This window comes from Bombyx mandarina, chromosome 25 (assembly GCF_030267445.1).
Source record: "Bombyx mandarina strain Sakado chromosome 25, ASM3026744v2".
Taxonomy (NCBI): Eukaryota; Metazoa; Arthropoda; class Insecta; order Lepidoptera; family Bombycidae; genus Bombyx; species Bombyx mandarina.
Window position 1 is genome coordinate 2,044,498 of NC_143231.1, and position 18,329 is coordinate 2,062,826.

Sequence of the window (18,329 nt, forward strand, 5' to 3'; positions counted from 1 at the left end):
CGGAGTTCTTAGCTGGCTTATAAAAGTCATCTCTTGTTTCTCTGGCGACAATCGAGATCCATTCTGCACACGTGATTGCTAGGAAAACTAAAATAAAAATGGAAAGCTAAGTATCTAATGAGAGTCCAACAAACAGACACAAAAGCAGCATTAACCAATTTTAACCAACTAATTTTGAAGTGCTGCTAACAAATTTTAAAAAATTATTACAACACAAATCTACTCCATGCATTTACTGTTCTGTTAAGCAAAAGTTTGTCCATGTGTTGGCCGAGCCTTGGCCAACATTTGTAGCGGTGGTTAAAAATCGGTAATTTTGTTCAAAATTTAATATTATTTATAAGTTTAAAGCTTACGATATAGTTTATACTTCATGTACTTACCGAAAGTGAGATACTCCGGCCGTTAAATTGCTTTTTCGGGCCTTATTTTTGCAACTTTTGAATACACACTGCGGTATTGTGAGACGGGTTGACATTGGCTGTGTTTGAAGTGAACTAAACAAAATAAGAGCTCACATTTCAAGTGCGCTGTTATTTGACGAGACGGATTTTATGCACCGACCCGAAATCTAGTTACTATTGTTGATCGAAGAGTTTGGGTCTGGCTCTTGAGTGGAAGAGAGAGCGAAGAACAATAGATCAAAGATCTTGTGTTTTTACCACTTCGACAAATAAGATGCGCCGGCGACATGTTGCAGGGGGCGTGGTTTAACTGGCTTTGCACACGGCACTTGGATAAAAAAAAAGAAAATTAATTAAAATAAGACATGGCTTAAAGGTCTTAGTTACCAGGTTATAAAATCCATAAAAATAATTAACGAATCATTTTTTTTCTTTTTGTTTTTAAAATAATTCAAAAAGGACACATAATTACAATAAATTAGTCGAATCCGATATATCTGTGGATTGAAAATAAGTAATAAGAAGAGCTGACTGAGGAAGGGGTAATAGAATATAAACCACTTGTTTTTACTTTGATCGACACGTTGGTGCCGTAGTCTCTGACTGTTGCGCTATGGATCGCGGGTTCGATTCCCACACCGGACAAACATTACAACAAATAAATAAAACAACATTCGTATTAAACGTAAAATAATACATATAATTTGGAGTCGAAATTTAACAACTAACATTTAAAATAATAATTAAGTGGCTAACAGAAATATTCAACTTATATAAATATTCATAAACATTAAATATACATATAGCTACAAAATCGTATCGTTCAAAGATGTACAGTCAATGGACCACAGCAGCGACGTCTGTACAAACAAACTGGACTGAAGATATGCATAAGGACTATATGCCTACGTATGACGTAGGCGGCTAAGTTCAACAATAACCGATACAAGAGTCAATATGTCCATAGATATCACAGCGTGTGTGTCGTCTTTGAGTCCTTTGAGGCATCATTCAGGTTCGGTCCAAGCTTCAGGTATTGAGGTAGGGACGGCCCCACAAGTTTTACTCTTAAAACATAAGGACAACATTTGAGATTTTTAAGAGTAAGCAGAAGTTGACATAACTAAATTCAATTTCATACTGTAGGCACGGTTGTTTCAATTTAAGAACGATATTTATTTGCCGAGGCTTCATTTATTTCAAGTCAGGGGTGTACAACTGTACAAGGTTAGAGTGCCCATATTAATTAAATAATTTCAGCTTCCAAGGATAAATAATGAGCATAAATTGTCATACATTCTAGAAGTTGCACTTCCTTGACGCCTCTCAAAAAAGTTGGTGCATTTTTGGTGCGTGACGAAATTACGAACGTCCGTATAACAGATTACTCATTTTAATGTAGAAATTTGTTATCAATATTTGAGGAGCGGCAATGTACTGCGAACAGTCACGCTCTTAATCACGTCATCGTGGTTCGTTGACCTCGCGCGTCCTAATTTAATTTCCGTTACATTGCGTCAAAAAAATTCGCGTGTTACAAAATTTTTATGATGATTCATGATGATCACGCGTGTTCCTTCACAACCACCACTTTGTTTGTTTGGTCTTTGAAATTGCAAGTTAAAATGAGGGTAAAATCTCTTCAATGTAAGGTAGCCTCGATTCTTTGTTTCCGATACAATAATAGCAATAAACTTTATATTTACAGGAACATATGATAAATTTCGCGAACAACACTATATCGGACACATTTTAGGCACAAAACTCCTTTAAAATCTAGTCTGATCTAACTTTTATCCAAATTCCTGACGACGGCGGGCGGCGGCGACGATAGCACTTTCTTGGACAAGCGGACCTGCCCCGACACGGGGTCCCGCCCGAAGTACTTCACCTGGATCTCCGAGCCGACTTCCAGCCCCAGAACCGAGGGGTGCATTATCTGAGGGTGGGAATAAAATTATTTTACTAAAGCATAGATTATTCGTGGAAGTTTCTCGAATACGACCTCCAGACATGTTCACGCCGCGACTTAAACGTTACAACTATCTAAGCGACAGATTTGTTGAGACATTATTTATTGTAGTGAGTGAATATTTATAACTACTGATACCATGCACCCACGCTTTTTTTACACTATTTTTAATTCTAATTTATTAAAATTTATTTTCTATTTTTTAGTTGGATTTTCTATAAAATCGTATTTTGTTAGTTTTTTTAAACTATTATTTATTTTTCAATTTTTGGTTGAATTTCAATTTTTTCAATTTTATTTTTAATATTAAATTGTCATTGGTCCTTAATAGGTATACCAAATTTCGAGTTAATCCAACGTTTTGACGGGGGTCAAAATCATGTTCAAAGATTCTGTTACATACTAACGTACATACTTCTGAAGCTAATAAAAGCGAATTTAAAAATACCCTCACCTTCCTGTGGTCCAACTGCGTGTTGTGCACTAAAGCCGGACTCATTCCCGGGTATAGCGTGACCAGCACGCCGATGTCCCGGACCTCGACCACTCTGGCCTTGTATATGGCCCCGAACTCCAGCTCTGGGGTCCGCTCGGAGGCGAGCCAGGCCGCCATGCGCGAGCGGGCCTCGTCCATGGCGGGCTGGGAGGGCGCGAACACGCTGTACTTAGTCTCGTCCACAGGCGTCACCTGCAGGAAGAATATCAGATCATCAGGGATCGGTAGTCGTCGTGGCCTAAGAGCGAATTTACATTACGAAATTAGTGGCATGAAATTAATTTCGTGACATTAGTTTTACCAACAGTTTCACGTGTAATTTTTAATACTTTCGTAATGCATGCATTAATTTCATGAATGCAAATAAGTTTCGTGCCCTGCGCGATTTTTTGGTGAAATTAGTGTCATGCAACTAATTTCATAGTGTAGACGCGACGTGAAACTACTGTCGCGAAAGCGCCTGCGGACGTGTGTATTTTTAGTTCGGACGCTAGTTAAAGGATAGTTCGTTTTAGTTAAAAGATAAGACGTCCGGTGCATTCGTGTGCAGCGATGGAACAGTGTTCGAATCCCGCAGGCGGGTACCAATTTTTCTAATGAAATACGTACTTAACAAATGTTCACGATTGACTTCCACGGTGAAGGAATAACATCGTGTAATAAAAATCAATACCGCAAAATTATAATTTGCGTAATTAGTGGTGGTAGGACCTTTGTGAGTCCGCATGGCTAGGTACCACCGCCTTGCCTATTTCTGCCGTGAAGCAGTAATGCGTTTCGGTTTGAAGGGTGGGGCAGCCGTTGTAACCATACTGAGACCTTAGAACCTATATCTCAAGGTGGGTGGCGCATTTACGTTGTAGATGTATATGGGCTCCAGTAACCACTTAATACCAGGTGGGCTGTGAGCTCGTCCACGCATCTAAGCAATAAAAAAAAAAAAAAAGGAGTGTGGGTGGGGTGGGACTTGGGCACGCGCAACTTGCGACACGAGACCGAAGTCGTAATTTTATTGTATGGGCTCTTGAACCAACTAAAAATATTAAGTAGACCGTGATACGTCTCGTGAAATAAAAAAAGGATTTTAGTCCTTAGGCAAATTATAATTTTGCGGGTTTCATTTTTATTGCACGATGTAACTCCTTCACCGTGCAAGTCAATCGTGAACATTTGTTAAGTACGTATATCATTAGAAAAATTGGTACCCGCCTGCGGGATTCGAACACCGGTGCATCGCTCAACACGAATGCACCGGACGTCTTATCCGTTAGGCCACGACGACTTACCTGCACGCCGGTCTCAACGTAAAGCTTCTTCAAGTTGGAGCCGCCGAGCCCGAGGAGCTTGGGCCGCTTGTGAGCTTCCACTTCGATCTCTTCAATCACTGGCATGTTCTCTTTTAATCCTTGTCTGCTAACGAAATCATTTGATTACATTTTGTGTTGAATGAATGAATATGAGCTAAGTAAGCTAAGCTAGAAAGTCGTGGGAGCGTCGTGCCCCGTCTCCGGGAAACATCGTGCCCTGTATCGGGGGAGGATTGTGCCCCGCACCCGGTGAGCTTCATGCCCCACCCCGGGTGAGCGTCATGCTCCGCACCGGTGGAGGGTCGTGCCCCGCGCCGGGTCAGCGGCGTGCTCCGCACCGGTGGAGCGTCGTGCCCCGCACCGGTAGGGCGGCGTGCTCCGCACCGGCTGAGCGTCGTGCCCCGCACCGGTGGAGCGTCGTGCCCCGCACCGGTAGGGCGTCGTGCCCCGCACCGGTTCGGCGTCGTGCCCCGCACCGGTGGAGCGTCGTGCCCCGCACCGGTAGGGCGTCGTGCCCCGCACCGGTTCGGCGTCGTGCCCCGCACCGGTGGAGCGTCGTGCCCCGCACCGGTCGGGCGTCGTGCCCGCACCGGTGGAGCGTCGTGCCCCGCACCGGTTGGGCGTCGTGCCCCGCACCGGTTCGGCGTCGTGCACCGCACCGGTTCGGCGTCGTGCCCCGCACCGGTAGGGCGTCGTGCCCCGCACCGGTTGGGCGTTGTGCCACGCACCGGGTGAGCGTCGTGCCCCGCACCGATTGGGCGTCGTGCCCCGCACCGGTCGGGCGTCGTGCCCGCACCGGTGGAGCGTCGTGCCCCGCACCGGTTAGGCGTCGTGCCCCGCACAGGTGGAGCGTCGTGCCCCGCACCGGTTGGGCGTCGTGCCCCGCACCGGTTCGGCGTCGTGCCCCGCATCGGTAGGGCGTCGTGCCCCGCACCGGTTGGTCGTCGTGCCCCGCACCGGGTGAGCGTCGTGCCCCGCACCGATTGGGCGTCGTGCCCCGCACCGGTCGAGCGTCGTGCCCCGCCCCGGGTGAGCGTCGTGCCCCGCACCGCTGGAGCGGCGTGCCCCGCACCGGTTGGGCGTCGTGCCCCGCACTGATGGAGCGTCGTGCCCCGCACAGGTGGAGCGTCGTGCCCCGCACCGGTTTAGCGTCGTGCCCCGCACTGGGTGAGCGTCGTGCCCCGCACCGGTTGGGCGTCGTGCCCCGCACCGGTTGGGCGTCGTGCCCCGCACCGGGTGAGCTTCGTGCCCGGTGTGAGTCGTGCCCCGCAGCGCTGGGTGCGTCGTGCCCCGCTGACCTGGGTGCGTCAAGGCATTGGTTCATGATGTCGATGATCTTGGCCTTGGCGTCGCAAGCCCGCTGCACGGCCTCCATGACGACGCGGAGCGGCAGGCCGGCCAGCTTGATGTCCGCCTGCAGCGCCGTGATGCCCTTCTTCGTGCCGGCCACTTTGAAGTCCATATCGCCCATGTAGTCTTCTATGCCCTGAGGAATGTTGATTTAACTCCTGTTTTTTAATAGTATCGTACCTTAGGTTTTTTAACTTGGAGAAGCTAATGGTGACTGGCAAGGTAGACGGAAGAAGACCACGAGGTAGAGGCCCGACACGTTGGACAGACCAGATCCGTACTACCCTCGACACCACAGTTCACGATGCTCTACACTCGGCGGCAGATAGAGGCAAAGAATGGTCCGCAATAAACTCTTGTTGCGAGGAGGAGGTGGTCACGACGTATTGAGGACACCGAAGCAATAAGGTAGGTTTTTATACGAATTAGCAGAAACAGTCAAATCTAGTTTTTATACTTCGCCAATTAATTTTAATCATTACGCGTGACTATGGGCGGCCGAAATATATACAATTACAATTAAATTAATTAATTGGTTCTCTCCTTTATTAGCAATAGGCGCGTAGGTTCGATTCTTTTAGCCCAATATTTATTCTACGACATATTTACAATGGTATGTATGTAATAAGCGAAGAAAAAAAAAACTAAGTTTCTAAAATTACATGTCGTTTGAAGCGAGACAGCCGGCCGAGGTCAGTGACCCCGCGCGTCACCTGACTTCATTACGTCACTTAATCTTTATTAATCTTTTTTTTTTGTTTTTGTTTTCTGAAGCCGTCACTCCCGTTAGTAATCAAACAAAAGTGAGACTCACTAACAAATCAGTGAGTATCCTGTAGTCGGCCATGTGACCGTTCTCGTCGGCTTTAGAGACGAGCCCCACGGCGACCCCCGCGGCCGGCCCCCCCAGCGGCACCCCCGCGTCCATGAGGGCCAGCGACCCCCCGCACACCGACGCCATCGAACTCGATCCTGGGGTACAAGAACACGTTTTTAATACGCTTTTATTAGCTTCAAACGTATGTATGTATGTATGTTTGTTACGGAATCTTTGAACATGATTTTGAGCCCCTTCAAAAGGTCGGATTTACTCGAAATTTGGTATATTTATTAGGGACCTATGAAAATTCAATAAAAAAAAAAATAAAAAAAAAATTGAAAAATTAAAATTCAACTAAATAATGAAAAATAAATAATAGTTTAAAAAAAACTATAATAAAATGGCGCTTCTATAGAAAATCCAACTAAAAAATAGAATATTTTTTTTATTAATTTTAAATAAAAATAGTGTAAGAAAAATTATTTTATTGTAAAAAAAAGCGTCGGGTGCATGGTATAATAGCCGGCAAACTTCTTGAGCATTTGTCGACGTAGTGGGGGTAAGTTCGCGCATGGTACACTCACGTGCAAAAACAATATTTACTCTGCGTCATAATGCTATTAAATTATTAAAATCAACATATTATGTATTTAATATAGGTTAATAATTGTAATAATTTAATCTTGGGGTAAAATAGATATTCCTTCTATTTAGTCAAAACTAGAGCTGTTGCCAGGTCTTGGTTCAATTGAAGCGAAGCTGGTATTTGTAATTTTTTTTTCGTTATCATAATCATGACCATCTTCTCATCACTGTTTTCATCACCCGAGTCGCTATCATCGTGATGAGTCGACATAGGGCTCATCGGTGTAGTTTACAACTCGGTCGGTTCGGTCTTCTTTTTTGTCTATAATTAATTATTTTTTGAAGATATTCGATTCGTAGTAATCGAATGTTACTTTTTTCAATTACCAGCTTCCGATTACTTTATGTTTTTTTTTTTCCATCATTCTTCATTCCGAGCCATTAAAATTTATATCTTCTTAAAATTTTTCGAAGCCTTTCTCTACGATACGGAGTTTCGCTGCTTGTTATTATGATTACATCTTTTTATTACAGATTGAACGAAACTATCCATTCCGGTAACTTTCTTCTTCGCTGATCTTTTCTTACCCGGAGTCCGAAACACGGCGAGCAAGCCAGAGTCTTTAGCTTCGTTAATAATGCACCTAGCAGTACTCACTGATGTTTTTCTTGCTTCCGAAGTCTGTTTTACTTTTTCCATATCATTCTTCTCCTGTTTTATAATGAAGCAATATACGTCGTACACAATTTTTCTACCCTTTCTTTTGAATACTACACCAGTTTGTCGCGGCATAGTGTATTTTTTATAAAAAATCAACAAACACTCAACAAATAGCAATGGTAACAAAGTCCACAAGTAATTATAACAAATAACTTAACGATTAATAACGATAGACTTTCCACTGTACGCAAGCGTACTTTTGGGAGCAAGCGGAATGAGGGCGCGGTGCGGGACGCAAGGTTCGACTGATCTACCAATAGCGCGCTCGATACGATTTCCCCTGCCGTCGCGCCTCACCCTCACCACCAAAGTGATCCAAAATTCGGTTCTGCGCAGTCAAGGTCATTTGCTCACGAAGTTTGCCGGTTACTATATCAGTAGTTACATTTAAATTTTATGAACAGATAATGAGTAGAAGGGTTATTTTGATAATATCCTGAAAAGCACCCCACGCTTTTTTAGAATAAAATCATTTTTTCTTATTCTTTGTTTTTTCTTTTTTAATTCAAATTTATTAAAATTTATTTTTCTATTTTTTTGTTGGATTTTCTATAAAAGCGTTTTTTTTTTTTTTTTTTTTCACACTAATCTAATAAAAAGAACGGGACTGAACTGGTTGTGAAAACGAGGACGTATTGGATGGAATACCATTCGATTCTAAGACTTCAGCTGTAAGTCTGACGGTGTAGGGTAGTTGCGGCACGACGGGCAGCAGCCCCCGCTCGGCCAGGGCTCCGTGGCCGGCCTCGCGGCGCCCTGGGGCTCCGGTGCGACCCACCTCGCCGGTCGCGTATGGCGGGAATTCGTAGTGCAGGAAGAAACTTTTCTCTTTGATTCCGCTGTTCACAATTTTTTATATTATAATCAATTTATGGTTTACTTTACAATGCTTTACTAGTGGTACGACCTCTTGTGAGTCCGCGCTGGTAGGTATCACCGCCCTGCCTGTTTCAGCCGTGAAGCAGTAATGCGTTTCGGTTTGAAGGGCGGGGCAGCCGTTGTAACTATACTTGAGACCTTAGAACTTGTATCTCAAGGTGGGTGGCGCATTTACTTTGTAGATGTCTATGGGCTCCAGTAACCACTTAACACCTGGTGGGCTGTGAGCTCGTCCACCTATCTAAGCAATAAAAAAAAAAACCATTTTCGTATTAAGTGATTGAAACAAAATCTGTCTGTGCTTTCTTATCGCAGGACAGATCTGCGGTTGGAGCGCATGTGTCGTGGTCAGCGTGAGCACCTGGTGAGCATGGTGAGCGTGTCCACCCTGAGCGCACTGTCGGGCGAGTCGAAGGCGACGGTGCACAGCACCTGCGTCTGTCCGCGCTGGAACACCGCGCTGCCATGGAGCGGCTCGTACAGCGACACCTGCGACCGCAACACACACTTGGAATAACTTTTGTTTTATGACCTTATGAAGCCCTTTAAGTCATGTCTTATTTTAATTTATATTCTTATTTTTATGAAAAACTAGCTGACCCGGCAGACTTCGTAGTGCCTCAATCGATAAATAAAAGACCTAAATTTTTGTATAAAATAAACTTAAAACAAAACAAAGAAAAGGAATCCGTCCGACGGGGGACACATCAAAGGGAAAACAAAATTGTTATTTTTATTTAATTCCGAGCATTTTCATATTTTTTACCTTTTAAACCTTCTCTGGACTTCCACAAATAATTCAAGACCAAAATTAGCAAAATCGGTCCAGCCGTTCTCGAGTTTTAGCGAGACTAACGAACAGCAATTCATTTTTATATATATAGATAGAAGATAGATATAGATAGATTATAAGATGGAGTGAAATTAAATGAAATGAGATGAGATGATATGGGATAAAATATAATCTTAGTAAAATGGTGGTCAGTTACTGAGACTTTTTGCATGGACTTTTTGGAGGATCCTGAGAAGTTACGTCCAGCGGCTCTGTTTAATTTTCCCACATTTGTGCACTTTCACAGATACTAAACAGTTAATAAACCACCAGTATTACACATTTAAACCCGAAATTAAAGAAACACTAAATAGACAAAATAAAACAAATTACACAGCTTCACTTCTCGCGTTCCCGCCAAAAAGTCCCTTCGAATAACTAGATCTGACAGATGACAGACACCTGCAATTACACTGACAGACCTGGAAAAACTACTTTTAACAGATAATAATTTAAGTAAAGGAAATCCAATCATTCTTTTGGTGAAATTATCATTTTAAATCATGAATTTTTAATACTGCCTTACGACCCAACACAACATCATTCGTGGCAAACCTTTCTGTATACATTGTATTCTTTGTTGAGTCTTTGCTTATTTATAAAGTTGAATGTAGTCAGGGTGAAATTTTTTTATTTTTTTTATAAAGATGTAAAGAGTTAGTTAAGAGTTGTTACGAAACTTAAATAATTGTTTAACTGAAAAAGTATCCAAACTATTTATTAATATTGACTTTTTAAATTATGTATATATAAATGAATGAACGAATTCACAGGTAAAAAATAATTATTTTAGGATCACATTCAAAATGTTTCAGCTAATGTAGATAATTGCGTTACACAGACAAGTAGATTAAAAGTTTCAGTAATTTCACGGAACCTAACCTATAATACATGATGGTGTCTCTGTAAAAATATTTTATGTAGCATCCACTTCTTACCTGGCAGCTAATATCTCTGAGCTGATCAAGATGCCGGCCGTCGCATCTCGTGTCAGTCTCGAAGATCATCTCGCGGAATATCTGCTTGAGGTTCTCGTTGAAGCAGTCCTGGAGACGGGTCACGTCTATGTTCGTGTCCCGGAACTGGTTCAGCACGGTCTGTCGTAGATCGGATATGGCGTTATCCCGGGACGTCTTATCGTGGGTGAAGTCACTGAAAAAAATATATATTCAGAACAACAGTGTGGATGCTGTCAAACTCCTCGATGTAAGACGATGTAACTCGTTTGAAGTCGTCGTGGCCTAACGGATAAAACGTCCGATACATTTGTGTTGAGCGGTTTTCGAATCTCAGGCGGGTACCAATTTTTCAATGAAATACGTACTCAACTAATGTTCACGATTGACTTCCACGGTGAAGGAATAACATCGCGTAATAAAAATGAAGCCCGCAAAATTATAATTTTCGTAATTACTGGTGGTAGGACCTCTTGTGAGTACCACCACTCTGCCTATTTCTGCCGTGAAGCAGTAATGCGTTTCGGTCTGAAGGGTAGGGCAGCCGTTGTAACTATACTGAGATCTCAGAACATATATCTCAAGGTGGGTGGCGCATTTACGTGGGCTCCAGTAACCACTTAACACCGGGTGGGCTGTGAGCTCGTTCCAACCATATAATCAATAAAAAAAGGCAAAGATCTAAATTTGTTAATAATAATACCTCATAAATATAATCATAATATTTCAAGAATAATTAGGCCTAATTAATTTAAAACAATATACCTCAATATTTCTCTGATTTTCATAGAAGATAATATTTTGATAGTATCAACAACGTTTTGTTCTAGAGGCAGTTGAATTTCATATTCTCTTTTCATTTTACCATGATCCTTCTGCAGTTTCTCTATCCCTCTCACAATTTGTTGAGCTTCTTTGGTTCCTGAAAGAGATAGAAATAAAAAATTGGTTCAGAGCATTTTTGTTGTCACTTTCAATGTGTGTTGTGTAAATCTTGTCTCCTCAGAATCATTCAATGACTGTAATTACATATTCTATAGTATCTATTGTGCCAAACTAAATAATAAGTTCATTAGATACATAATGAAATTAGTATGACAAGGGACAAGTGTTTTTGTGATAGTAATAACAGTACACATTACTACTTATACTACATAGCCTACTAGTATATCAAAGGAAGTGTGAAAGTAGCCCCGGTAATTAACAATTAAAGAGTGGATGGTTACTTTTTTTTTATTGCCCTCGTAGGCAGACGAGCATACGGCCCACCTGAGTGGTTACCGTTGCCCATGGACTTCAGCAATGCCAGGGGCAAAGCCAAGCCGTTGCCTACTATTTTTTTAAAAGTGCGGTATGGACATATGATGCATAGAGAGAAGATGCAAAAAAATGGTAGTGCAAGACAGAGAAGGAAGAGGTTGACCGAAGAAGACATGGATGGAGTTTGTGAATGACGATATGAGAGAGAGAGAGAGGAGGCTAATAGAAGAGAAAAATCAGCTTTGCCGACCCCACCTAGTGGGATAAGATGAAGAAAAAGAAGAAGACTACATAGCCTACTTCTGCCTCATAACAGCTATGTGTTCCAAGTTGAAGGTAGTAAAGCCATTATACTATACAATTAGGGACTTAGACCCCATGTTCCAAGGTGGGTGGTGACATTCACATGATATCTATAAGCTCTGTTAACAACTGCCATCAGATGAGCCATATAATGAAAACAGCAAGTTTATAACAGCTTAATTTTATCAAATTGTATTACTATATTGAAAAATATTTTAATAATTTGTGACTGGCGACAATTTTAGAAAATAGATATAGAGATAGTAATCATCCTAAGAGGAATAGGCACCTCATTTAAAAGTTACATTTTTATTTATATACGGGAGCATAGAAAATATTCTGATTAAAAAATCAACTTACATTCATACCTAATTTGATGGCCTTGAGTAGATCCTGCTGTAGGATGTCAGAGGCGCTACCTTCCAGCATCACTACTAGATTACTGCTGGTAGCTGTCACAATTAAGTTCAAAACAGACTTCTCCAATTCTTTACGTGTTGGATTTATTATTAATTCATTGTCAATTTGACCTAATCTGAAAGAAGAATTATGAGATAGATACAGATATATAGATTACACAAAACTTATGATAATTTAAATTTCTTTAAAGATTAATGAAAAGCTTAATTTAATATTTATGTAAGCTATGAAAATTTTAATACCGAACAGCACCAACAGGGCCATTCCACGGCACATCAGAGAGTGCAAGTGCTGCACTTGCCGCATTTATAGCTACTGTTTCAGGCAAATTCGTTCCATCCATCGCCAACATGTTGCATACTATCTGTGTATCATAGTTGTAGTTATGCGGGAAGAGCGGTCGTAGAGAACGATCTATTACTCGTGAAGTAAGAATTTCTTTTTCTGATGGACCTGTTAAAATAAATTTGTCTTGGTATTATGTAGTTTTTCTTTGTAACTACTGCTTATGCAAATTGTTTAGTTAAAATAAAATCTATCCATTTTTGACATGCTTTTGTATGCATGTATATTTGCTGATATTTGATCATCATTTTTACCAACTTCAAGAGGTCCATTAAACTTGAAAATTTGGACACATCAAAAACAATAATTTTACAACTTCCCTCTGCTGACTAGCATCAACAGAATAAAAAAAGATGAACTTGATTATTAGTTGAGATTGCTATTTGGCGTATTTTGTCAGTTTTTGCAGCAATGCTGTCTAGACATTAATAGCAGTATTAAACCTTGAAAAATGAAACTGAATTCTCAATTACAATTATTATACAATGGCTCATATATTATATTTTATATCCAATGAATGCAATTTATACAGGATCAGTTAAGAAAATATTGGTTATGCAGTAGATAGAGCCAATTTTATTTGACTTCAGCGTATTAAAAATCTGTTGGCTTAAATGTTTGACGATTGATTGTTACATGTCTTACCCAGTTCTCTCCTAAAAAAATTGGTAGGAATTCGTCCTGCGGCTGCTGCTTTTTGTCTATAGTCAACTGAGAGTGGTAAGAATGAAGTGGGACTTTGTTTAGCTTTTGACACAACAGTTGATAGCACGCTTGTGTTACCGAGAGACACAACACATGCTCCATCTGCGAATCTTGCGTAACGGCCCGTGGACAATTTCAAGGTGGTCCTGAAAATTTTTGGAATTAATTTTATAACTTAAAAATTTTTTATATCGGTTTTATAAAATTAGATTTTATTGCTATTTTTATTTATATCAAAGTTAAGAAAATTATTGAGTTTACTGTATATTCTAAAAGGAATTGGTAGATTTGTAATTGTTATATATTTTTATTGATATGTACCGATTTATAACCTTAAATATTCTAACCTCGAAACTTACCCGTTAGTAAAAGGAATATCAATTACGCCAAGTTTGGCTTGTGATGAGAGAAATCTACAGTAATACCGACTTTTCGTCTTCAATTTTGTTAATAATATGCATTTTTTATGTAACATTTTCTTGTGTATATGATCTTGAGAGTCAAAAAGGACACCCGTTATGATATTCGACGTACTGTAGAATTTATGGTTTTAGTTAAAAATTAATCTTAATGATTTGTTTACTTTTCATAATAATATCTATATTAAAAGTTCGCCAATTAACGAAAGTCACTAAAAATAAGTTTAAATTAGACAATAGCAAGCAAAAACTTTGACTGATGTTGTTTGACTGCCTGAATGTTGATAATTTTCTTTGACAGTTGACAGTCTTGAAACTATAGACCTTTAATACTTCAGTGCGTGTTCAGTGCTTGAAACACCTTTTGACTTGGAGTCTGGACGAACAGATTAAACAGTTTTAAGGATATTTAATAGTTAAAGGTATAATCGCTTTGGATATAAAATAAAATTCGTCAAGCATTTGACGTGCTGACGCGGGTCGACAAATTTTTAAATTCTTGGAACTTATTTTCAAGTTTAAAAAAATCTTCTTCTTTTCTGTACATTACAAATACTTGACGCTTAATATGTAAAGCTAAAGCATAATAGAATCTATCTTAAAGTTAAACAATCAAACATTAAGTCACAATATTCAGAATCAAATCATCTCTGATGATCTTTGCAAGCATTTTCTTTTCTTTTTTTGGAATATCAGTGCTCGTTAATAACCTCAATAGGTTATAATAGCTACATTAAACATCAGCTCAAATAAAATCAGTGCTCCGGTGAATCTCAAAGGGATCGAAATCGCGACCTACTGAGAAGATCCAGTGAAAAACTCAGTAGGCTCTGTCCGTGGTTAAGTTGCATGATGACTCCTTTGTCGCGGTCGACAGGTTTGACAAGAATTGTGACCGATGCTTGGAATAAAACCGGTGAAAAGCACTGAGAGGGCGACGGCTTCTGTTTAATGTTTGTCCTGTTCTTAATAAGCATTGCGTTACGAATAATTCCTTCTTTAGACAATTGTTGTCGCTTCCAATTGCATTTGAGACTAGTTGAATACAAGATATTTGGTAATAAAATCATTTTGCGTAATAACTTTTTTTTACCTACCATTTAAGTTTTGATCTGGACCTTTTCGTTCTGAACAGATTTTTTGATAAAAATGAAATTCGAATATATTTTTTTATTAAATCATTTTGTACCTATCTAAAAGTACTATTATGCTTGTGCTATTTAGAATAAATATCAGTTTTTGGGTAAAAATAATGAACTTAACAAAATCCGATAGACTGACACAGATAAATAATATGCTTACGGATTATAAGTTTACTTTTGCGTTTCTGGACGTTTTGTTAGTGCAATCAGCTGAGTCGTTCTAGGATTCGATGATCAATTTTATTTAGTTTTAATAAACAATAAAGTGTAAAAAATTGATTGAAAATTCCAACGAACAAGTTGAAATCAAAGATTAGGTAATAATTTTTTCTTAAATTTTCATCAAATCCACGGATAAAATCATATGGTAATAAGAACAGAAAACAACATAATTATATTAATTTTAAAATAAAATAAAATGCGACAAAAAATACAGGGAAACGATGCTTTTCAACGAATCAATTATTTATATCAAGTAAGTATGTACACCTACATATTGAAATAATCCGAAATAATTTCAAATTCTAAATTTACACCACTTAAGTGAAATCGATTTTTTTGTTAGCCTAGGACGGGGCGCTGTTTTTTTTTTTTGGGAAGGAGATTTTACCGGTGTCCCCAAGGTCTTTCCAGTTTCACCAGAACAGGTGGGCGAGCACGGGCTCAGCCAGGATGTAGAAGTTACGAAGTTTAAATGTGACTATCAACCTTGTCTCAACCAAGTCTCAACTTGATTCAATACCTTCATGTCATTAAAATCCATTGTTTCAGCTTCTTTCCATTTTGCTCTACTTCTAGCTTTTGTATGCCAGAATCATGCCTTACCCATTTGTCTAAGGTCCAGGATCTAAGCTGCCTTCATTCTCTTTATCATAAATTTTTTGCTAGTGTCCTGGCCACCACAGCTGTTGTGACATTCCCGATCCTGCAGACCGAATAGTAAACAGTCGACGTCAACCTAAACACGTCATTTGGGATCCTCCTGATCCACTAATGGTGCTTTTAGGTACTTAGTCTTTAGTTGAGAGGTTTGAGACATGTGAGCTCACCTACTAATTCACTGAATCTAGTATAGCCATCGAGGTTAATAGAATAGGTAGAAAAAAATAAAACAAAACTGTTTTGACTTGTAAATTTAGAGTCTATTATTAAACTAATTATCACATTAGTTTATACTATTTGTGTGTGTATAAGTTTGAAAGAGACAGAAATATTAAATTTGTTTTGGGTAGGAGGTATTTTTAGTATTTACAAATAGCAGGGTATCAGGTATGTTGCGAATAGTCTTGGTGTACATAGAGACACCGACATCCTGTCAATTTCGGCTATGAACTAATCATATATTCCAGCTTGTATGGTAGTTAGCTGTGCAGTGAGACTAATCTATATCTCAAGCTGGATAGTGTGGCATTATTATTGTAGTGTCTATGAGCTTCAGTTTCTGTTAAAAATCAAGTGGACCGTGAACATGGCTATCACAACTTACTGAATGATACACAGGACTCTGACTTTTTTTGTGTTTTTCCTCATGTAACCAAGTAACATATTATTATATACTAATTGAGATATATACATTTTTTTTAGATAAGTAAAGCGATGGCTTCCAAGAACACAATACTATCTTCATATTACGGGAATCTTGTAGTAAATATAGCCAAAAAGAATGTCCTCAAAATGTAAGTCTAAAATTTTTCAATTATTTTAAAATCACAATCTAAGCAATAAGTTTAAAAACTGTCCTTCCAAAAAAGTACGTAGTGTTCTTTGAGTTGATGTAACGATTAAAATAATATCCACATATCCAAGTATAATATACAAATGTATTTCATTATATATGTACGTGTATGTATATGTTTACGTTATTTATGTGTGTATATATATATATGTAGTCTAATATATTATGTATTAGTGTTTTATTTTTATTTTTATTAAGTTCTTGTCTAGATTGTAAATTGTTTAGATTGTATTCTTCTACCCACTCATTTAAAGCTTTCCTTCGTTAAGAACGGTTAGCTGGTAGAAAACTCAATTGTTGAGTTAAGCTCGCCATTTTTTATATCTTACGCAATTATTGTAATATTAACTGTGTGTACAATAAAGAATAAAGAAAGAATAAAGGATTTAAAAGTGTAATTATCGGTGGTAGGGTAGACGTCTGCAAGTGTTTGTACCATTTTCTTGTCTATTGCGAAGTGTTCATGCACTCAGGCTTCTTGGGTGAAATAGCTGTTGTAAAATATAAAAAGAGGCATTAACGTATTGTCTCAAGGAGGGTGGTGGTAGTATTCATTTTGTAATGTAAATGGGCAGTGGTAACCACTTAATACCAGACAGGTGAACAAACACATGCCTTACTTGGAGTATTACCGGATTAACTTTTTATGGGTCAGAAGGGAAGTGCTACCTAGTCGTAGAGGATGGAGGGGTGTTGTAGTTGTCCATAGTAGAATCAGCTAAAATGGGTTGTTACTCATATAATTTCATCATCATGTATTAAGCGTCACATTGAGACCCAATATTTTACACCGCAAAGAAGCCATAATCATTACATTTTAAGAAATAAGGTTGATGTCTCAATTGTAATGTGTAACGGCCGTCGCACCCATCAAATCGGGACCTGTGACTGCCAATAAAGGCTTACTATACACCTACTACTTACACCTGTAATTATAGATATTTACAAATTTTGCTGGTTTATTTTTGTTCGTAGAAATCAGTCGTGACAGTGTGCCGAGTACGCATTTAAACCACGACGATTTGAAATTGTTTTTTACTATTATGATTCGAATTATGAGATTGACAAAATCTTAAATTAAACTAAAATTGAAATTGAGAAATATTTTTTTATAAATGTTTCAGACACCCAGAGGTAAAAAGGCAAATATGCAAAAAGTGTAGAAGCATCCTCATAGAAAATGTATCGACTAATATGAAAATAAGAAATCACAATAAATCAAAGAGAATAGAATGGAAATGTAACATCTGTGGCGAGAGAAAAGGTTTGCCAGCTGAAAAAAATAAAGATCACAGAGTGTGGGTTGAAAAAGAAGAAGCCGTTGTTGAAATAATTAAATGATATGTGAAACCATTGTATAATTTATTTGTAATACTAAACTTATTCCCTTGATACAAATGTCCAATGAAAAAGGTTATAAAATAACTTAGTTGTCAATATGCAAAATCTATATACAGTCAAACCTGGATAAGCGAGAGTTTAAGGGAGCACAATCTCATTCTCGCTTATAGAGGTTTCTCACTAACCCGAGTTTCTCGCTAATGCTCCCTCTGAATTTCGATTCGCGATTTTCCGCATTCAAATGCATTCACTATTTTAAGTTTATGACTTAATGACAGTAATTTTATTTTCCGTTTTTACATGATGCAGAACAGAACTTTCCTTCGCAATTGATTAA

The 18,329-nt window shown here is 39.1% G+C and overlaps 2 protein-coding genes across 2 annotated transcripts; one reads left to right on the forward strand and one right to left on the reverse strand.

Moving 5' to 3' along the window:
• Positions 1-1,083: 1,083 nt before the first annotated feature.
• PNPase (polyribonucleotide nucleotidyltransferase 1) lies at positions 1,084-14,044 on the reverse strand. The gene is made up of 13 exons (XM_089738703.1): positions 13,715-14,044; positions 13,296-13,501; positions 12,548-12,758; positions 12,254-12,420; positions 11,088-11,244; positions 10,305-10,518; positions 8,896-9,023; positions 8,304-8,494; positions 6,344-6,501; positions 5,478-5,665; positions 4,159-4,282; positions 2,831-3,064; positions 1,084-2,343 (listed from the first exon to the last, which is right to left on the reverse strand). Exons 1-13 carry the CDS (start codon positions 13,828-13,830, stop codon positions 2,191-2,193), a joined length of 2,247 nt encoding a protein of 748 aa, XP_089594829.1. The 5' UTR covers positions 13,831-14,044; the 3' UTR covers positions 1,084-2,190.
• A 94-nt stretch (positions 14,045-14,138) lies between these two features.
• On the forward strand, positions 14,139-18,012 carry Rpp21 (ribonuclease P protein subunit Rpp21). The gene is made up of 3 exons (XM_028185777.2): positions 14,139-15,391; positions 16,501-16,592; positions 17,776-18,012. The coding sequence occupies exons 1-3, from the start codon at positions 15,335-15,337 to the stop codon at positions 17,990-17,992; spliced, it is 366 nt and encodes a 121-aa protein (XP_028041578.1). The 5' UTR covers positions 14,139-15,334; the 3' UTR covers positions 17,993-18,012.
• The last annotated feature ends 317 nt before the right edge of the window (positions 18,013-18,329 follow it).

Excerpts from the sequence above, each read along its gene's own strand:
- PNPase (XM_089738703.1), bottom strand. The coding sequence starts at position 13,830 with ATGTTACATAAAAAATGCATATTATTAACAAAATTGAAGACGAAAAGT. Across the intron at positions 13,502-13,714 it reads GATATTCCTTTTACTAACGG|GACCACCTTGAAATTGTCCA; the intron begins GTAAGTTTCGAG and ends AAAAATTTTCAG. Across the intron at positions 6,502-8,303 it reads TGAAGTCTTAGAATCGAATG|GATCGAGTTCGATGGCGTCG; the intron begins GTATTCCATCCA and ends CTTGTACCCCAG.
- Rpp21 (XM_028185777.2), top strand. The coding sequence starts at position 15,335 with ATGCGACAAAAAATACAGGGAAACGATGCTTTTCAACGAATCAATTAT. Across the intron at positions 15,392-16,500 it reads GAATCAATTATTTATATCAA|ATAAGTAAAGCGATGGCTTC; the intron begins GTAAGTATGTAC and ends CATTTTTTTTAG. Across the intron at positions 16,593-17,775 it reads AAAAAGAATGTCCTCAAAAT|ACACCCAGAGGTAAAAAGGC; the intron begins GTAAGTCTAAAA and ends TAAATGTTTCAG.